This window comes from Anguilla anguilla, chromosome 16, assembly GCF_013347855.1.
Source record: "Anguilla anguilla isolate fAngAng1 chromosome 16, fAngAng1.pri, whole genome shotgun sequence".
NCBI lineage: Eukaryota > Metazoa > Chordata > Actinopteri > Anguilliformes > Anguillidae > Anguilla > Anguilla anguilla.
Window position 1 is genome coordinate 17,754,341 of NC_049216.1, and position 22,511 is coordinate 17,776,851.

Below are 22,511 nucleotides of genomic sequence, written 5' to 3' on the forward strand. Positions count from 1 at the left end.
GTTATCCTGGGTGTTTATACGACAGAGAGGTGGTTAATCTGGGTGTTTATACGACAGAGAGGTGGTTATCCTGGGTGTTTATACGACAGAGAGGTGGTTATCCTGGGTGTTTATACGACAGAGAGGTGGTTATCCTGGGTGTTTATACGACAGAGAGGTGGTTATCCTGGGTGTTTATACGACAGAGAGATGGTTAGCCTGGGTGTTTATACGACAGAGAGGTGGTTAGCCTGGGTGTTTATACGACAGAGAGGTGGTTATCCTGGGTGTTTATACGACAGAGAGGTGGTTATCCTGGGTGTTTATACGACAGAGAGATGGTTAATCTGGGTGTTTATACGACAGAGAGGTGGTTATCCTGGGTGTTTATACGACAGAGAGATGGTTAGCCTGGGTGTTTATATGGCAGAGAGATGGTTAGCCTGGGTGTTTATACGACAGAGAGGTGGTTATCCTGGGTGTTTATACGACAGAGAGGTGGTTATCCTGGGTGTTTATACGACAGAGAGATGGTTATCCTGGGTGTTTATACGACAGAGAGGTGGTTATCCTGGGTGTTTATACGACAGAGAGGTGGTTAACCTGGGTGTTTATACGACAGAGAGGTGGTTAACCTGGGTGTTTATACGACAGAGAGGTGGTTATCCTGGGTGTTTATACGACAGAGAGGTGGTTAACCTGGGTGTTTATACGACAGAGGTGGTTAATCTGGGTGTTTATACGACAGAGAGGTGGTTATCCTGGGTGTTTATACGACAGAGAGGTGGTTAGCCTGGGTGTTTATACGACAGAGAGGTGGTTATCCTGGGTGTTTATACGACAGAGAGGTGGTTATCCTGGGTGTTTATACGGCAGAGAGGTGGTTATCCTGGGTGTTTATACGACAGAGGTAGTTAACCTGGGTGTTTATACCACAGAGAGGTGGTTAACCTGGGTGTTTATACGACAGAGAGGTGGTTATCCTGGGTGTTTATACGACAGAGAGGTGGTTAGCCTGGGTGTTTATACGACAGAGGTGGTTAACCTGGGTGTTTATACCACAGAGAGGTGGTTAACCTGGGTGTTTATACGACAGAGAGGTGGTTAACCTGGGTGTTTATACGACAGAGAGGTGGTTATCCTGGGTGTTTATACGACAGAGAGGTGGTTATCCTGTGTGTTTATACGACAGAGAGGTGGTTATCCTGGGTGTTTATACGGCAGAGAGATGGTTAGCCTGGGTGTTTATACGACAGAGAGGTGGTTATCCTGGGTGTTTATACGACAGAGAGGTGGTTATCCTGGGTTTTTATACGGCAGGGAGGTGGTTAACCTGGGTGTTTATACGACAGAGAGGTGGTTATCCTGGGTGTTTATACAACATAAAGATGGCAGTGTGTGATGGCAGCGTTATCCATCACTAACAAACACCACGTGGCTTTTTTAAACAAGAAAAAGTGGCTTCTTAATTTTAAAGGTATTTTTGGCAAACAAATTTAAACGTTACTATAAAAACGTTACGATACAGAAAAAACACGATGTGAGTAGATAATAAATCAATGTTTGGAGAACGAACGACGAGATATAGCAGTTTAGGTTTTCTTATAAGGTCTAAAGCCATTGTCTTGTGTTTTTCCCCACTGTCACACTTCTATTCATGGAATTCTTTGTTGCCAATATTACAGGAAAAAATGAGCTGTGTATCCAGCACAGAAAGACAGGAGGAGGCAGATAATAATTAAAATGGGATTAACGCGTCTAGCTACCAACACAGATATGGCACTTTATAGCTTAACATTTACTATAACTGTCATATAACTAACATTCCAATAAAAAAGGATCATTTTAAACCTCAATCTTTATTCATGTGTTCCGCACATTTTGTACTTTGGACCCCCTAAAAAAAAGATGACCTAAGAATATTGCATTTCTTTACAGCTCAGAAAAGGAGCTGGGGCTGCATCCAGTAAGATCATCCTCTTCCAGTAGGATTCATGCACCTGGACATTTACCACCAGTTTCTCAGTCAACTCTCAACTACACAAGTGCTGGCATCGCACGCAAATCAAAAGAAGGCGCAGAAAAGGTTGGTTTTATGTTCATTACCTCAGACGGTTTGGCGCTTTAGTTTGGCTCTGAAGTTCTAGGCAAACGTCAGGGCGGGGAGGAGAGACAGAGAGATGAGAGCCATGTTCTTTCTGGCTTTAATCTGAAATGGCACGTACTTAAAACATTTATAGCTGCTGCGGCTTTAACAGCCGCCATGAAATAAAAATGAGTCCCTTGTTTTCTGCGGCCCTGTTGTTATCTGAAAGCACGGTGTGGACGGCGCGGGGGGGAATCTGTGCTCAGGCGGCCGTCGGACCGGACGGGACGCCAAGCGAGGCCTTCGGCGCCGCTTCCGACGGCCGAGGGCTCTGGATCAAGAGCGTTCCGTGAGAGGAGCGCGCTCCTCTACCTCAAATCTCATTAAAGCAGACCTGCCTGCGACACTAACCTCATTACCGCCAGACAAATTAGAACCAAAACGCCCGGCCGTGCCGGCTGCTCAACCTGTGGGCGTGAAGGTTTTAGAAAAATAAAAAATAAAGCTTCTTCTCGCGCTGAAGTCGACCGTTTTTCAGTCTAATTGAAATCGTTTTCCGATTAGCACCAGCCCTCTGCTCTTTTCCCTGTTTAAGAGAAGCAGGAGGCAGCACCTGTCAGCGGCGTTAGCCGGGTAACATTAGCCGCCATTAGGAAACCTCCGCCTTGACTACCGGACATGAGGAAGAGGAGGACTCCTCGATGCAAGCGGAATCCCGGCCTGAGTGCGTCCGTCTCGGCCCCCCTCTGCGAGTGCAGCTCACACAAGGGGCTCACAGAGTGAGGCGTCCTGTCCTGGCCGCTCTCTAACAGGCCAATGTGAGGCGGCGGCGGGCGGCGGCGATAAATAAATGAATACAGCAGTGTTGCCCTGCCAGCCTGGACCCCGGCTCACAGCGGCTGACTGAGGGGAGGGTGACAGCGGCCCATTCAGCCGGGCCTGGCCCCTCGCCACCGCGCTCCCACCGGCCTGCAGGAGCTCAGCGCTGGGCCACGGGCGCACACCGTACCCACGCAGGCCGCGCGGGGGAGGCGCTTTTTTCATGGGGGAAATTCAGGACGCCCACTGGAATTGTGGGTGATTTCCAGTTTATGGCTTCAGTGGTTGCCACCCAATTCAGAAACCAAAACTCCTCATGCAGAAGCTACAACTGAAAATGAATTAGGGAATAAAAAGGTAAAAAAAAAAAAAAAAACCCTATTATTCCATTTGGTTAGGGATCACCAGTCTCAAGTCGTATTTCATTTTTCACAGAACATTCAAATACATGGTAGCCAACAACCCATCAATCACGCCTCAATTTAAACTCACAGTTCTGTTGTAATGCAATGCAAAACAACTAATCGCAAACTCCCAAGGCATCACAGACATCCTTCCAAACAGTCTGCTAGCATTTTCCTTCAGATAAAGAACCTCTGCATATCTCCTCACGGAACAAAGAAAACACCTAATAATGGCAGCCTCGGGGTCAAGGGTCACCTTCCTCCCCCCACCCCGCCGAGCCCAGCCTCTCCAAACTTTCTCCCTTTTCAGGGCTTTGTGTCCCAGCTCAGTTCCTGGTCTGTGTGGGTGTCATTTCCCCTCCCCCCCTGCAGCTTTTCCCATGAATGCCCCTCTTCCTGAGCTCTCAGCAGCCTGGAGGGGAGCTGGGCTGAAAATAACCTGCGAGGCAGGACGCACTCGAATACAAGGAAGGCTTTGCAATGCTTTAACCATCTAACAGTTTTTAAAATATATATATTTTTTTTTAGAAGCGATCACTACCGCAGGCTAAAAATGAAATCCAGTACAATGCCACATTTGGCAAAAACACTAGTAAATCTCCCCAGCTGGCATTTCCTGCACCGCACAGCTTTCCTCTCCCCAGAAGGGCGACGGCACGGCCAGCAACAAAGGGCTGCAGGAATGCGGGCGGGCGGTCGGAAGAACCCGCGGTCGCTCGCGGTCAGCGCCCAACTGAACGCCGGGCTCAGACGCTGACGGGAATTCCAGGGGCCGGGCTTAGCCCAGGCTTCCCCCCCCCTCACGCGAGCCAGATTCCTTCTGCTCTTCTGGAAGGATCCGGCCGCTACCGAACCGTCTCTGCCCCGGCGGACCGGCGGCTCCCACCCCATCTCCCTCCAGAGCCGCGCGCGGAGGGTTAAACCGCTTCTCCCATTCATAACGCAGTCCTCCCCTCCCCCTCCCTTTACCTCAGCCAGCTCTCTCTCTCTCCGCCTCCCTCTACCCCTGAAGTGCCCTTTTCTGTAGCAACAGCACAGCAGTCCCTCCTTCCATACATACCACAGTACGAGCAGAATAATGATGTATTATTAGAAACCAGCCCACCTCCGCTCTCTCACCCCCCCCCATGCTAAAGCCCAGCTCCAACATGCTGCAATCAGAAAATCCTGGGCCTTCTTCTTCCCTTTTCCTTGTTGACTGCCCCCCCCCCTCCCTCGCCCCCCCCCCCCGCCCCAGCCCTGGCTGTCTTGCTACTCACGCATTGAGAGGCGAAATGAGGCACGTTGGAAATCTGCTGGCTGACAATGGAAGACAGCTGCTCTCCCCGCACAAGTCTTTCATGAGCTGAATTAGGAGAGCGAGCGAGCGAGCCTCTCTCTCCTCCCCTCCCCCACACGGTGAGCGGCGCACTCATCCAGACACACGCGCGCCTCGTACAGAGCAGGGAGACGGAGGAGCGGGAGGAGGGAGGGGAGAGGCGGGCATGAAAGGGCTTTGTTTGCCGGATCTGTGATCGTTTCTGCAGGCCTGACCCGAGATGTTTCGCGTCCTCGAGCTCCCCCCTCTCGCCCCCCCCCTCCCCTCCCCCAGGCACATTTCTCCCAGGCCTGCTTTTGCTTTTTGTTTCTTCTCCCCGGCTGTGCTACCAGTCGCGCTGTGGAAACGTTACGCTTTAAGAAATTACTCATAGGCACTAAAACAAGAGGCGTTTAAACCTGCTTTCAAATGATTTTCAGCCCCACACACACACACACACACACACACACACACACACACACACACACACACACACACACACACACACACACACACACACACACACACACACACACACACACACACACACACACACACACACACGCACACACGCACACACGCACACACGCACACACGCAGACACACGCAGACACACGCAGACACACGCAGACACACGCAGACACACGCAGACACACGCAGACACAAACAAAGATAACAATTAAAAAATTTAAGAACAGTGGATGATAGCGAAACATAAAAATTGTCCTTTTCTTTTGGCCAGAGCAAACACAACCAAATCATAAGAGACAGAGTTGAAATATAAAAATAAAATATAGTGAAATATTCAAATAAAAGGCAGCAGTCACCTTCAGATTTGACCTTCCACAAAGCGCATTCCTGAAGGCAATTACAGACAGAGCCACGGTGGAGGAACGCTTCAGATAAAATGTCATATGTGAAGTGCATCAAGCACATCTTAGTGCGTCTTAGAAACCTTGCCCAGATAAATATAAATCTAATCCAGTTTCAGCCTGTTGTCCCGGATTAGGCTCTGCAAGGCCGAGATCCAAAGAAATGCTTTGCATTTGTTAGAATACCTCTGGGGAACAGTATTAATTCAAATAATTAAGACTGCAGAAACGTTACCAGGCACTGGATTGAAAAATGACATCAGAGGCATTTCTGCTACTTAAGGGACTCTCTCAAATGGGAATCTGGTTTATGGAAACTGAAGTGGGGACATTGACCATTTAGAAGGACTGTTTATCATTCATTAATCAGTGCAAATGCATTCTGTGGCTTGTATACATCCATGCTGCCATTCTAGGAGAGTGGATAACTCATGTAAATCCCTCTGTCGGTAATAGATAATTAAGCAGGCTTTTCTACAGCGGTTGTTTTCAATTGGGCTGTCACTCAGCCGCATTTCCTTAGCACCAGCTGATTTATCTGCAGATTAATCGCTTCAGTTTTAGTAACAATAGCAGCGCCATACAGCTCTAAGCAGCGCACAGTGTGCGGACCGTCAGACAAAATGCACTCCGAGCTGTGGCAGCTCAATCTGCCTGGAGTCTATTTGGTTACATTAGACTGCTAAAAATCAAATGGCCTTATTCCCTGGTGAAATCCGGGGCTTATTCAGGTTGTCAGTGTGACAGCAGATAGCGAGCTGGAAACGGACCAGCGGGGCAGGCAGTCCAGCACGGACTTCAATTTCACACGGCCATCCGGACAATTAGGCGATAATCAAAATAACAAATGCGGCAAAGCACAGGCTGCAAACAAGCCTCTAGCTGTACGTTATTTCAAACAGGCAGAAAAGCACACGCATAGGTCTAAAAACGAAGGCACAATTGTCTCTCCACATTCCGACATAATAGAAAAATCTTTAATACACATAATATTTTGGTGCAGTATGTTTACCAAGTAACGTTTGACTGTAAACAAAAGTATAAATTCAAGAAAAATCTGCCTCCTTACCAGCAGCATTTTTGTTCATGTGTTTTGCTGACATCACAAGCATAACAACAATGATGGATCTTAAGGTTTATGCATTCTGTGAAATCTGACCTACTTCTGTGTTGTGCAAAGAAGGTAATTATCACTCAGCCTTCAATAACCTCTCGCACTGCCAGGAGCTCCGCACAGATCTGTCTTCACGGAGCCTACACAAGCTCACCTCAGTGAGCTGGGAGAAGACGGCTTCAAGTCATTTTCCGGCAGATGCTTCAACACTAAACACTGATTACATCAGCACTATTTCTGTAAGCCGTTTTTCTAATTAATAGCCTGAACATCATAACATGATAAGTGAAAAACAGTCTAATTACTGTAAACGAATGACCTTCTATGTTTAAGGATACACAAACACAAACATCTGGACGTGTTCTAAATGTAACAGACTAGGTCATGTAAACATCTTTGAGACTGTGGCAAAATTCTTACAGTTCAGGATAAGATATGGAATACTAAGCTAATGAAATGTGAGAATCCAATGGCCGTGCTAGCCCATGGAATGCCGCGTTTTTAGAATGCAGGACAATTCAATTATCTGCGTTTTACACTAATTCACTTGCTTTCTGAAAAAAATAACAATTTCTACCATAATATTTCAACCCACAATAACAACACATCACTGATAATTTTGTTATGGTAGTCGTAACTGAAGCGAGATTAGCACGATGAAATAAGCAACACACAATGATTTTCTGTGTCACACAGGCTAATATTAAAAAACGCTAAGAGCAATTTCTGTTTTAATTTTCTGTTTTAATGTTGAGCAAGCTAGCTAGAGCGTGACATCTTGTTCCGAAACTAAGCGCATCTCTCTGTTGTTTGGTGAGGGGAGGATACATGGATGCATCTGACATATTTTGTTATTTGAATGAATTTAAAGTGAACGCACTTCCATTCCCCTGTGTGTAGCTGTACAAATGAGGCATGCATACATGGGCGATTCCACAGCAAGTTGTAATGTAAACACCACATTAAAATGTGCAGATATAAAAATGAGCCAATTTGTGTAAGAAGCTCGCTCGGATACATTTCAAATGCCCAGATTCAAAGTTCTTGAGTCCTTGGAATACAGCCTGTGTTGCCATGGTCACTGATCAAAGCACAATTAATCTCAATTCAACTCTGAAACCCAGCTGCTTCCAGATTTGTCACTCCAAATATGTTAAGGATAAATCACATGTAACAGGGGAAAAATGCAGGGAAAAAAATGGCTTCAAAGCATTCTGCCCAACAAAGCTTGGGTTATGATTTCTCCAAAAACCCCTTGATCTCATTGAAAGCCTTCAAATCCAGAACATCAAGATACAACTTCAAGCAGGTGCAATGATGTGCTGCTATAAACCAGTTTAATTAAAGTGATATACAGAGATTCTAAGCTCTGCAGTCTTTATCATCTTCTCTCAGTGCTAACAGTCCTTGCTAAATTTTGCTTGGTTTGACATTCCTTGTGGGAGTGAACCCAAAAGTAGGAAATAGAACCATAAAGCGATGCATGAAGAAGGCCAATTCAAAGCTGGCATATTTTCAGAGAAAGATATCAGCAGATCATGAAAAGCTCTGTCCTGAGGCCCTGTTATATAAAGATCACAAACAACAAAAAGGTGAATATAGCCTATTCAACACATCTGTTAACACCCCCCCCCCTTCCCCGCCCAATCATGCAAGTGGGTCTTAACTAATTGCCTGATAAATATGAAAAATGTATCTCTCCAGGACCAAAAGGCAAATGCCATTTTTTTTTTGCTCCAGTCCAGTAAACGGAGGCAAATTGGTCCTCCTCTCAGGGAAATGATCGGAACGTTTTCAAACAGTGTCATGGCTAACGCAGTGTTGGTTTATTCACTTGTAAGCACTGGGCCTGGCTCTACAGAGTTGTGTACAAAAGCAGCTCTCTGGCCGCTTACTTTAGCCTGCTGGGGTGTGGGGGGAGGGGAGGAAGGGGAGGGGGGAGGCAGCAGCACCAATCACAGAAGAGCTCTCCAGGTCAAGCAGACAGCCAGATGTGGGGAAAGCAGAGTTTATGAGCAGCATGGCCGGGATTTCAATATTAAATATTTCCACACAAGGTACTCCCATAGCTCCTGACAAGGATTTCCTGGACCGTGGTCCAACAGGACTATAAAGCTAGCAGCCCGCATCACTCAAAGCATTGGCCCTGCGTGTCGCGCCGAGCTCTGCGGCGTGTGCCTCCGGAGCTGGTGAGGGTGGGCGTAGCGGGGGAGGATCTGCTTTAACCATCTAGGCAGGAATCTCCATTTCTTGAGGTCCTGTCTTTCTGAAGGGGTCTCTCTACTAAGGCCCAACCGACAGACATAGAGCTGCCACAGATATCTGCACCCGGGGAATTCCTGCTGATGAAGCACCGATAGTCTCTTGAAATGTCATTAAAGAAAACTTTGTTCATGGACACGACAGCTATTTTGAATAATAGCCATACACAGAGTGCGCTGCTAACTCACTTCGCTAACATGGGGAGTCAGGGGGTCCATCTCGCTGAACTCTGTGGTCCTCCAGCAATCACACTGAAGATGTTACATGAGTTAAAGGGCACACTCAGTTTGGGGCTTCTGGTCAGTAGATGATGTAACGGCTGGGCAGAGTTTAGGCTGGATTTAAAACCAGGCCCGTTCTGATGCAGTGGCGGAAAGCAGCAATACTAAAACAAGAAGGTGATGTAAAACAACCTAACGAGTAGGTACAATACAACAGCAAAGTGTATCATAAGAAGCTTTTTTTGATAGTCATTTTTCCATCAAGGAAAAGGAATTCCATGGTTGACTCTGGTTTTTGAACGAGCCTGGATAGATTGATGTTTCGCTTTGTTGTACCAGAGCTGTACTTGTGCTTCTTTGCTTCCGCCATTGCAGGAGCTAGCCAGCTACAAAGGCACCACTGAAACCTGACCCCACCCCACAGGCTCTGTAGCCAGACCCACCCCTCCCCACAGAGAAAAGTGTCACACCCAGAAACGTCCCGAACACATCTTAGAACAAGAAATACAGGCAGAAGAGCATGGATTTTGCAAATTTTGCACAAAGACAGACATTACCAAACCATCATAGATATGATTGAGTATGGTAATTTAATTTTCATGGTAAAAGTCCTGCATTGTATGCCTTTAAGATACTTGAATAATAGTAATAACTGGAAATAGTAAGCAACAGGCAAAATGTACAAATGTAAACATACAGATGCGATGAAGTCAGTGCAGAGAATATAGTCTGAGTAAAACCACGTAGCCCAATATTTGGAGTTCCATAATAAGCTGCTCTAGTCTACATTACAGGTGATCATTAGAGGAGGGACATTTAAAAAAAGAAATCACTACACAATTATAAGTTAGTTTGCACTTGTGAGTACACGAGTGCTCTTGTTGTGTTCTTTTTTTGGGGGGTGAGGGGTTTGCCTAAAGCCCGTTTTACAGCAGCAGATCAGCCGAAAGGCATCGCAGAGCATTTTCTCCAGCTCTACTTCACACAGAACACTGGGATAGTCTTCTTTGAAATAATTATCAGGCTCTATTAGATTACAGACAATGTTTGATTAAGATTTTATTCCATTATTCCAGGAAACAGACATACAAATAGATGAAGCTAGGCTACATCTGAGAAATGGCCCAAGATTGAAAAACATTTAGCCTTAAGCCTATGGCTTTGCGTCTCATGAGCACTGCTTCCCAGGGAATGGAGGATGACACCGAGAAAATGAGGCATTGTGGGAAATGCGCTAAATGAAGCTAACAATCTTGTACACTTGACAGGGATTCCAAACCAAAACAAATAAAAAGAGAGAGGGCGACAATTAAAAACACAAATGTGTGATGCCCACCGGAGAAAATGTGGAAGTCTCCTGTGGTATGTGAGATCTTATCTCTGTCTTATCTAAGCTACACTTGCATATGCAACTTCCTTTGGCCTAAAAATAATTAAAGTAAGCTGCAAGAGATAGCCTACAAATAAGCAAAAGCCTATCGCATCATATTCTCACATCAATGTGACAATTTGTGAACTACTTTCACGACTTTGAAAAGCTTTAAATGAACAGCGGTATATTAATTCCAGCTAATGTAGCCCCATGGAAAACTCTAAAAGATTAGATTAATGCGCTTTTAACTGAATGTGCATTACAGCATTAATTGAAAAAAGTATTTTATTTTAGGCCAAAAAATAAAAAAACACATACATATAGTTGATTTTATGTTTTACATTCATACTTATTGAAACTCAATTTTCTGGCTTTAAGTGTGGTTAAGAGAACAGACCCAATCTATCACTAGTTAGCCAGCTTTAAATTAGCAATGAATGAATACAAAATATAAAGCTATCGTTTGTCAATACATGCATATGCAATATGCCCAAGTACCACAGAAGTAAAGCTAATGTTACTTCTGACGCCAAATAATTACATATTTTGAAAAAAGAAAAAAACACACCTTAAAACCATGTGAATACACCAAATATATGAGTGGGCAAATAAAAAATCCACACACACACCGGGATGCTGGGAGTTTGCTTATTCATTTATTTTTGTATAGCCAACTGGTTGCGCCTTGTAGTGTTAATTAGAGGAAACAAAATGTAGATTTGTCAATATCCCTTGTTATCGCCCAGTAGTACAGAGTACGATACACCCACATTAATTCCTTCATTCACAGTGTAGTTTGAGTATTTATTTTTCATTCTTTGGCAAATGGGGAAAACACTGAGTTTCTGGAGAAAATAATTCACAATTCACACACAAGTGAAACAGGTAACACTACTGAATGTAAAGTCTTGTTTATTTCCCCCCCAGTAAATCAGAGAAAAATACTGCAATACAAAAGCCAATCAAGGCTGCACAAATTCTGTTTAAGTTACAGGCAACAGAACCTTTTCATCCACAAGGATAAACATTAACATGGTCTTCACATGCATAAAGAACTGTGAGAATAAGGCACTGAAGAACTGCAGCTAGCCGACATCCAGCTAGCCGACATCCAGCTAGCCAACATCCAGCTAGCCGACATCCAGCTAGCCGACATCCAGCTAGCCGACATCCAGCTAGCCGACATCCAGCTAGCCGACATCCAGCTACCCGACATCCAGCTAGCCAACATCCAGCTAGCCAACATCCAGCTAGCCAACATCCAGCTAGCCCTTCCCCCACTGCTTTCTGCCTTTGTTCCTCTGTCCCACACTCTGAGAGTGAGGAAATCCGCCCCACTTAAAGAGTGGCGAGTGGAAAACAGTACTGTTTCAGGAAGGAAGGACCCCCATCATTTGAGAAACTGCTGAACAATAATAAACAAGCGAGACACTGAACAGAACAAAACACAACAGATATTCTGACTTTGTATCTCTCTCAAGAACATTTTTGAAGAGCTCTCTCTTTCCACTTCTTCGTGTCGACTCACATCACCAACAAAAACAGCCCGTGAAAAGTGCTCTCAAGGCAGTGTGTGAAAATAATTTGGGAAGGAATCAAGGACCGGAGATCTTTCCTGAAGCATTCTGCCGATGGGCCTTTGGCAACAGAGGAACATGCTGCTAAGTGAGCTTGTTTTTGCTGGCATACACATCCTAAATTACTAATAAACCAAAGCGGCCAAAACACTGAAACCACACAACGGAATATAAATCAAGTCTAAGACCCGCTTCATGGAGTAAGTGCAGTTGTGCAAAGCTACAAGTGAGCTAATGCATTTCCATTTCCATCAGTCCATCACCTACTCAACAGACCAGAAGTTCCAGGTAAACACTCTAGATGGTTCTACTGGCATCAAAGGGCAGTTAAGAAGGCCAGTGTCAGTTTTCTTAAAGAAAACAATTGCCCAAGTGATGTCTTAGTTCGAGATTGCTATGTGTGTTCCAAATATGCTTTCCAACTCATCCAACCATTAATGAGCTGCATTAATTTCCTGTCCTGATAACAATCAAAGCCTTCTATAAATAATTCTCTGTCTCCATATCAAAGCACATCGTTCACAAAAGGCCCAGGCTTACCAGATATGGGTACAAATAAAGGTCCCAGGTGAACTGACTTCATAAAACGAGTGTTTCTGCCATGACCTCAAAGCTCTCCGACGTTTCTATGTATCCTATTTTCTGCGGACTCTATTGAAGTCAAAAGGCACTTGGTCATAATAAATGCAACAGCAAACACTACACCTCTCCGATAACAATCTGTTCTCTACTCAGTCTCAAGAGAAGCACAGATAGCTATTCGCCTGGGCTGTAACTATAGTAATGATGCTAAAGAAAATTTTCATAAATAAACGACGCATTAAAATCCAAATTGAACTTGGGCCACAGGCTGGGAGACGTGGTCGCCACGATCTGTGAAACTGAGCAGCGTTCCCTGGCCCACAACCCATCTGCTGTCCTCCATATTTGCCTTCGATTCTTTACAGTTGTGTGCCTTTGCTGAGCTTGTAACCTCAGAGCCATTTTCTGCACTGTGGAGACAGAGGCTAATGGCAGACATGTGGAAAACAATTAGTGTCGAGTGTTTTTACTGGAGTAGAAACAGCTCCCCGAGGGCGAGCGCTTCAAACAGGCAGTGGCGGCGGCTCTACAGGAATCACAGCAGACTGAGCCCACAGTGGCTAATGCTTCCCTGATCTATACCGCCAACACCGCCACCAAAAAAAACCCATCTCTCACACAGAAAGAGGTAGCGGGCTGACTGTGTTCAAATCCAGATGCGTTTGGCAAATTACACGCTGGCAAATACTGTAGACAGCCATGAGCCACAAAAAATAGGACCTCAGCAAAGGAGATCACCTTCCATTTACCTTTTGTGTGGGATTTTTCAGGATGGCTTTAGGGAAAGTGGCAGGGATTAGGCTATGTGTGCAGCTACCATTTTACATTTTCTCCTGAAACAAATCGGTTAGCTAAATTTAGTCAGGATTGAGAATCTGGGCATGAAGATTAAAGTACTCTGCCTCATGTAAATGTAGACTGAATCATTCTCCAATTGACCAATACCCATCATGTCATATTTTACACTTGCATTTCTTTCCCAGAAGAGCACAAGCTATATTTAAAGACTTAAAACACTACTGAAACTACATCATAATGGACGGAGACTATTTTACAGCTCTGAACTTTAAGAAGCGCACTTCCCCAAAAAAGCTCAGAATGCTTGTACAAGACCAAAAAGACAACTTCACTGTGAATGAAGTTAAAGAAATAAGGAACGGGGTCTGAAGACAGAGTACACCTCTCAGTTAAGGATCAGGCAGGATATTATCTTCACAAGGAAAAGCTTTGGCGATGCACAGAAAACAGAGCAAGGGGCAGAGGCACCCCCAGCACAACAACCCTGCTCCTTCACAAAGGCCCGACGCATCCCAAACAAACAGACAGAGAGCAAACGTGGGGGTCCGAGTGATAAATAAGGTAAAATAAAAAAAGGAAGATAAGGATCTGAAAGGCCTTAGCCTGAAAAAGAGGCCCACGTGCACAGCTGCTGCACACAGCCTGCCAGAGCTGGCCTTCGGACCGCCCTCCCCCTGACCCCTGCCACGAATTAAAAGCTCCATCTTGGCAGCAGCTTGCTGTCCTGCACGGCCAAATTAACTTCAAACGCAGACAGGAAGCCCTCGCTGGTAAAGAGCTAGGCAAAGACATTTCTGTTCCCCCGCACCCCCCAAGGGCACCAAGAGTCGGAACATTTCTAGGTCTCTATAAAACCAGCGGTTTTTGGCTTTGGGACTTGTAGCTATACGGCCTTTAGGGATCTCAGCGCAACTTGAATACGGCCATATTTTGATTTATGGAACTGCTAAAGGGAGCAGACAAGCCAAACACAGAGGCAAATATTCCTGACATTTACTCTGTTTAAGTATTTAAAGAGCAGACTGTAGGTGTAGGCCATCGCTCTATAAGACAGTGCATGCTTTGTAGAATGCTTTTGGAGAATCATGCTCAGTGTTGAACTCTACACTGTTGACAGGGCCAGGGCCCTGCTGGTGAAAACACAGGTCTAATGAGAGCAGACATCACTGAAAATCCCAAACAGGCATTTAGCCTAACAGCCCTAAACTTTCCACCTATGTTTCTAATTATCTACCTCTGTATCGCAGCAGGGTTCGAATACAGATTTAGAAATGAACACATTTAATCAGCTCCAATTAGAACAGCACTTACAGTCAGGCCTGTTACCATGCATGCACATTTCCCCTTAAAAAACACTGAAGCCAGCTCAGATAAGATACGGAAGGTTCCTGGCCCAGGTTTCCAGTGAAGCTTTTCCTGTGTGACTAAGACACCCTGGATTCTCTACTTTTCATCTTCCCGACACAGAGACCTGACGGCGGGCGGCGCACGGGGGGGCCCGTGCCGAGGCGTGTAGCCTTTGGCTCCGTGCTGCAGTCGACCCCCCCCCCCCCCGCGCTGCTGGGGGAGGAGCTTGCTGTAGCGTGGCCGGCCGCACGCCGCTCTGCCCTGACCGTTAACCGTGCCGAGCAGCGCTCTCACTCTCCGACTGGCCCAGAACTGAAGAGGCAAGCATTATCTGATCTCCGCCGAAAATCTGCTGCTGGCATCAGAATTCCACCCGAGCCCCACGTGGAGGGAGCGAACGGCCGAGCGAACGGCCGGCTGGCCTCTGCTTTTCCTCTTTTATGGCCGGAGGAGGAGAACCTTCTGGAAGAACACCGTTAAAAACACCGGCCCTTTTCATCTGAAGGTGTCCCAGCAGAGGACGTCTAAGATTACAGGAAGCAAAGCTGATTTCCCTTCCAAGATTTTCTCCCGCCAGAGATTTTCGTCCTGCGCGTTAAACCAATAATCTGAGGCGAACGTTTTTAGCGATTCAGCTACCGCAGCACTCCGAGCTTTAACGCAGCCGCGCTCATCAGGACCGCTCTCGGTTCTGCTCGCGACCGACAGTTAGCGGTTCTTAATCGGTGTATCAGATTAAAGGGTTTTTACCAGAGGCCCGTGGAGGCAGCCGGTCCCCGGCCTAGCCCAGAGTACGGCCGTGCGTCTCTGAGCATGCGTCCCAGACATGGCGGCTTCGAGGCGCGCAGGGAGGCCGGCAGGATGCAGAAGGACAGCATTCCAGCGCGGACGAGCGAGGGTTTGGCGGGGAAGGAGAAAGCTCCGGCGGTCACAGAGGAGGTTTTCCTGCTTCTTCCGCCTGCCCAGTAACCCGAAACCCCCCCACCCACCGCCCCCCCCACTGGAACAGGCCTGTTCCTCCAGTCACCTGATAGCATCCGCTTGCACCTTCCGAGCCTCTTGTACTTGGGCAGTCAGAAAGAAGAGATTTCATGTTTTGTTTCGCCCGCCCACGCTCTCCCCCGCCCCCGCACCCCCGACGTCCTTAAAAATCCTGGCGCTAGCGTAAGGAATGTGCTGTAACACAATAGGACCAGTCAGAGGCCGCTGGCAGGGGAGGGGAGGGGGCTCTCTCACCATGCCCTTCCCCCTCTGGCTCCCCCTCCCCGTCCCGCAGACCCTGCTTTAACATGCAGAAGAGGAGGACTCCCATTTCCTAAAACTGACATCTCCAGCGCGACAGTCCATAAGAGCCCAGCACTCTCCTCCGGCTACTCATTACAGACACAGGCTAGAGACCGAGGAAACCAACGAGCTCCTGGGTCCTGCAGCCTGGTAATGAGGGAGGGTGTGTGTGTGTGTGTGTGTGTGTGTGTGTGTGCATGTGCGAGACAGAGATGGATATAAAGAGGGAGAGAGGAGAGAGTACCTGAAGTCGTGATCAGTGTTTTACAATTCTGCATATAAACACACACGCGCACACACACAAACACACACACATACACACATACACACACACATCAAATGCAGCAAGAGAATGTTTCACTGCCAAATCGTTACTCTGAATAGGCATATGAGGAATTCACTCATTAAACAACATTAAAACTGAAGCACTAAACTGAAGAGCAGCAGCCTGTCTCCGTCTGAATGCCCAGAAAAGCACTTCTGTCCCCGCACTGTGAGAGGGGGCTCCTGGCGCTCTGATCTTCACAAGGTGCGTCTGAATGTTCCTTCCTGCCCCTGACCGCCGGTGGGGCTGTCCCGCCTTCTCTTGCCGAAGCTGGCAAAAACATGACCGAAAATACCCAGGCCCCTCACGCAGTACGGCAGCAGGGCAAGCCTGACCTCCCACCCCCCACCTGACCCCAACGCCGGCACATGATAGGATACTTTCCCATGACACCATGTAGATTTACCTATACCCAATCAGACAACTCACAGGACAGGACTAGACCAGCCAGACTCTCTTAACGGTTTAGCTGGCTTTCGGGAGGAACTTGAAGGGGGGGTGGTGTTTACCGAATATTGGGGCATTGGGGGATTGGATTGTGCAAAAATTTCCATTTTCAGTATGTTATGCATCCGGAATATTCTGCGTGTTGGGCACTGCCTGGAGGCCTCCTCCCTCAGGCTCCCCTCCTCAGTGCAGCAGGGGGTCCTGCTTCTTGGTGAGCGATGAAAAAAAATGCCAGCCAGTCCATAAATAACTAAGCAAATAAATAAATAAATACACTGTGCTAAGAGTCCGTTTAAGTTTCCGTGACAGAAATAAAGCTATTTTTTAAAAAGCACCGGGGGCTATGCTTCAACCATCTGCAAACCACATCAGACTGTGTTCTAGGTCATAAAAGCCTGCGCTGTAAGCAGCTCCATTCACTCTGAGACTCACTCACTCTGCATTCATCTGCATCTACAGCAACAAGCAGAGCCCACATTTCCCACAAGTCTATGCTGTAACGGGCGGGGGAAGATAAAACTACAAAAACAGAAGGCCCCAACTAGCCGTCTGAGGTTGACGGGATGAAACATACCGTCTGGACAGAGAGCGGGCCTCAAATTTATGGCCGCCGTGAGTCAGTCTGTCCTTAAAACTACATTTCTTTCCTTCTGTCCATAGGATTTGCTCACATCCTCCACAAACAACCAAAGTTCATAAAAGTAAAAAGCTTTATGACGAATGCCTCTCAGCCGCTCCGCTTCCAGTGCCGCCCTGTCAGCGGCCCACGGGCTGGGGGGTCGCTGGGGAAGAACGTGGGCAGGACGCGCGCGGCCGGGTCCTGCGAGCAGTCAGCTGACGCAGGGGCGTCTGAAGCGTGCCTGCTGGCGGAGGGAGAGCAGACTCGGCGCCGTCGCCCGGAGGTTATTACCCAAGACCACGGCTCCATGGTCCTCAGGGGCAGACTAAATAAAAAAAATCAATGGACTGAATCAAAAATATTTGGCGGCCGGAGAGCGCTTTTACGGCTGCTGGGCCGCTCTCGGGCCGCGCGGACCGCACCTGCTCCGGGGCTGGGCTGGGCTGGGCTGAGCTGAGCTGAGCTGGGCTGGGCCGGGCCGAGCCGGGCCGGGCCGGGCCGGGCCGGGCCGGGCCGGGCCGAGCCGAGCCGAGCCGAGCCGAGCCGGGCTGAGCTGAAAGGGGGCGGCTCGTGGCTTTAGTTCCAGGTGTTTGGGGAAAGCAAGCACACGGGCACCGGTGAGCTCCCACACCTTTCCTCCCCTCCCCCACTCACGCTCTGTTCTCCTCACACAGGCACGTTCACGCGCTCCCAGGTCTGAATGCATAATTCATTCGGGCACCTTCCAGTGTAGCGCGCATATGAGAGGGCCGTGAGGCACACAGAACAATGCCTGAACAATGGCCTATCACAAATCAGCTGGGACCCACAGGGCGCGGGCAGAACGGTTAAAGGCTCGCTTCTCCAGCTTCAGTCCCTGGCCAGACGGAGCAGTTTCTGCAGTCCAGCACCAGGCTCCAGGACTGCTGCTGACTTTTTATTTTTTTTCTCCCCAGGTTCCTGAGTGAACTCCAAAGAAAGGAAAAAAAAAAAAAGAAAAAGGAAAAAAAGCTGCATTCCATGGACTGATCCTCCGGGAGAAAGAGCTTGAACCAGCATCACTGACAAAACAGTCAGTCAATCTGCCTCCTTCCCCACCCCCTCCCCCCTCCCCCACTCCACTTTCAGAGCAGGGTGGAAGGGTGGGGGGTGGGGGAGCGCTTTCCGAGTTCAACCACCGCCCCCCGCCCCCTCCCCCGCCCGCTGCTGGGCCTCTGGGATTAAGAACGGAACAAGATGACACAGAAAAAGCCTCCCCTCCATCGCCCCTCTCTGCTCTCCCCATTGTGTGGAGAGAGCATGAAAAGACTGTCCTGGAGGACACAAAGACGCAGTAATAAAGCAGCTCTGTGTGAGGACAGAACCAGCGCTGGGCTAACAGTTTAGCCACCGCTCACGGCTGCTCCCAGGCCTCTGTGGCAGCGCTGGAGGGATTTAATACCGTTCTGTGTGTGTGTGCGTGTGTGTGTGTGTGTGTGTGTGTGTGTGTGTGCGTGTGTGGGTGTGTTACTAATTACTGAAACAATAATGCTGTGGAGTGAAGTACTACACTGTATATCACAGATACGATGACACCAAAAACGATGCTAATCTGGCAGTCTTAACAGATGCCTTAATCAGTGGTCTATTGACCGGGCTTACCATTTCACACCGCGCTTGTAACATAAATCCCCACACACGTACATCCCCTCCCAACACGCAGTGCGTTTTCACTGAAGGCACAGCACAGTTTCACCCTGCGTTCCAGCCTGCGGCCCACAGTCAGGGCGTGATGACTGGCTGTGACTGGGGGTGCAGAGTTACCCTTCCTGGAAGAGCCAGGACCCTTCCAGTCTCATCTGCAGAGGCCCAGCCTGGCTCAAGCCCGACCCAAAACAGCGGTGCCCGTCGCAGGAGCGGTCCTCCTCCGGCGTCCATGTTGCCCCAGAAGCGCGAGGCCAGTGTGAAATGACGGGGTTATCAGAAAGGTTCCGGAGGATTTAATAACTGCCCTCTGCCTTCTGCCCTGCTTGCGCTGGATTTAATTGCTTGGATTTGGCGCGTTTGTTCTGCGCTGCAAAGCACAGGCACAGCGAGGCGCAGGGGGAGGCGACGCTGAGAGATAAGAGGTTAATAGAGGCCCAAGTCCTGTCTTGCTTCGTTATCGCCTGCAGTCACACCTCCAAAAAATACTTTACATTGCACCCACAGCCTGCTTTTACTTCACTCCATCAAATTCTATTAGTGATTCATTTCATACATCATTTCTTTGACTTGCTCTAGATTCTCTTTCATACAGCAATGGATCCACTGCTTGTTTTTAACCTGAAGTATAAATTCCTTGGTTCTCATGGCTCCAATTTAACATGGGGAGAAAACACTGTTTGGATTACACCCAAGTTTAGATCTTGTTTAAGATAGTGTTTATCATAATTCATGATTCTACAGAAAGTAAATCACCCTGGTGTCTGCTGAGTGACAGTGTGAATGACTGAAAGGACTTGCGTGCGGAATGTCGAAGAGCGAGAGCTTCGCACGATCAGCAGCTCCAGGCGTTTAAAAGGCACGGCGTGTCATTTCACACGGGAAGAGCGCGGAGGCCAAAACAAAGAGCTCTGGGAAACTTACTTGTGGTAGGGACAATACTTATTCCTCACAGACATAACCCACCAAGCCTCTCTGCTGGGTGGCCATGTTTTTACCCGCTACCTCTCCCCTCCCCCCCTCCCCTCGCCCGCATGAGAAACCCAATCAGACGCAGCAGCACTCAAATTCTGTCACATCTTCGGTTATCCGACACCGGCGAAGAATCCTACCCGCCCCAATGTCAACGAGGGACTGCTCTCTTCTTGCCAAAACATGTCTGAATGCACATTTGAGAACCCCATTTGGAACACAAGCTTTTCTGGGTTATTTTTAAATGGCCTTGGTGGCTCCTGCTGCTCGCAGAATGTGGAGATGGCGGTACAGTCGGTGCGCCTCACGGTGCACCTGGGATGCAATTAGTCTGATTGTTTCTGGAGCTACCGGGAAGGGAGTCTGCGCCGCGAACGGCGAAGGATTGCGCTCGGTCCTGCCGGGTAAACAAGCCGGCTTACTCTGGGAGAAGGGTCGGCAGGGCGGGGTGAGGGTCACGGGGTCACCGTCATTAGCGCTAACCCTAATGGATCTCACGGAAGGTTCTCAGAGCTCAGGGAACCTATCGCAACACGGGGGGCGTGCCGAACGGGGCAAGGCGAGACCCACAATGCCTGAGTGCGTACAGTGAAATGAGGTCTGGGGTGAAAGGGCACGCGATGTCCCGACAGGCTAGCTCTACCCTCAGGAAAACCTTAAAATGGCTTCGCCTTTCAGGGGAGACCGGGTGAGAATTCACTAAAGTGAAAGCTTGAGTGATAAATGAGAGACAATTAATCCAGTGACAGCTTACAAGCCTCCAAAGCAACCTTCTGTTCCACATCAGACACTAACATAGCAAAAACGCAGGCTGTTGTGTGCGCAATATAAATCTATGGCGCTGCATTAAATCTTAATGGGTCTAGGCTATCAAGAAAACTGAAATGGCTGTTTCCCGCCATTTAATGAACTCTCTCAACAAGACAAACCCTTCAGCTCGACATCCCTCCAGTGCGCGACCGTAAACCAAACAGCCAGAAACGCAAGCAGAACACACCGGGCGGCCCGTTCCCATTAGCACAGACCACACTCACCTTTTCGCTTTTGACCTTCTTCAGGGCCCTGCACTCGCTGCTGTCCAGCTCCTCCGGCTCGCTCTTAATGGCCAGCGGCTGGACCATGCCGGCAGGCTCGAGGGCAATATTCCCAAGTTGCTCGGCGGCCGCCAGGTCCGTGCTTTGCGTGCCCTCGAAAGGGGTGCTGCGGGCGGAGCCCAAAGGCAGGGCCTGCGCCCCCGTGTCCTTCTCGGCGGTCACCGCCACCGCTGCCACGCCCTCGTTTTTCTCCTTCTTGCTTTTCCCAGAACCCCCCTCTTTGTCCTTTTTGCTACTGGGCACGTTGCGGGAGGCCTTCCCGCTCTTCTCGGTGCCCTTCCCGGAGCCGGCGTTGCCGGTGGCCCCCGTGCCGGCCCCCGCCGCCCCGGCGCCCTCCCCCTGGGCGCGCGCCTGCGCCTCCTTCTTGGCCGCGTCTCCGGCCGAGGCCTTGCCACTGTCCTTAGAGTTCTTACTGCGCTTGGATTTGGATTTGCTTTCTTTGCCCTGAGGGGCGGGTACGGGACTGACGAATTTGATATTGTCGGGCAGAGCCGCTACAGCGCTGGGGGGGGCCGCCATGCCCCCGCCGTCCTTGGTGCCAGACATCTCGAGTTTGTCCTTCTCTAGGTCAGCGTCGAGGTCGATGATCAGATTGCCAACACCAATGTCCCACTCATCGCCGCTGTCGTAAGTGTCCACCGCATTCGAGTCCACACCTTTCCCGCCTGCAGTGCCACTACTTAGGGACATCTTAGTGCCAGCGGCCCAGGCTTGCCACAGTAAGGTCTGACTCCTTCTCAGACTACTGGGGGCAGTGGGAGAAGGGTTCAAGCAGCCTCAGGGTCTTGGTATCCCCTTCCCAGTTACCCACATTTTGCCCTGGAGAAAGAGATAGATGGAAAGAGAAGAGGGAGAAAAAAAGAGGGGGGGGGGGGAACGGGGAACCGTTAAAACATGAAAAAATCACCAAAGAATATTCATCAAACATGACACCCAAGCCCATAACTCTCTTCAAGCCCGAGAATCAAAGCAGGAGATGGGCTGGTTCACCAGACAGATTAGATCAGTTTAGGAGTAAAACAGCTACAGCTGTAGACAAAACAAGGTTTTTTCAGGGAGTACACAGAAAGAAAAACTATTCCCATTTTTCACTAAAACTGCCAAGTGGGAGGGGGGAAGCACTGACATAGGAGTAGAGTCCTATCAGTTTCGCATCACGCAGCTGAGGTGGCCAAGGCAAATCAGAGATTTACTGTTGAGTCTCCCAGTTTTCCGGACAACAGATAATAGTGCAATTCAAATGTCCATGATGTCATCTGGAATCACGCTGGCTCGGGAGAAAATGAATGACAGATTTTCCCAGAAGGGTTCCATTATACAGCCGTCATCTGCCACAATGCTAACATAATTTAGAGCCAAATGCAAATACCTACACACA

At 48.5% G+C, this 22,511-nt stretch overlaps 1 protein-coding gene across 4 annotated transcripts in view; it reads right to left on the minus strand.

Moving 5' to 3' along the window:
- The window catches only part of znf609a (zinc finger protein 609a), a 109,748-nt gene that overhangs the window by 43,832 nt on the left and 43,405 nt on the right, over window positions 1-22,511 (minus strand). For 2 of the 4 annotated variants that reach the window (XM_035394980.1, XM_035394981.1), the window contains exon 2: window positions 21,074-21,952. In XM_035394980.1, the coding sequence (XP_035250871.1) occupies window positions 21,074-21,823 (750 nt within the window). In that variant the 5' untranslated portion in view covers window positions 21,824-21,952. Of the gene's footprint in view, window positions 1-4,547; window positions 4,719-15,480; window positions 15,634-21,073; window positions 21,953-22,511 lie in introns of those variants that run through there. The other 2 variants (XM_035394983.1, XM_035394982.1) reach the window with 2 other exon arrangements.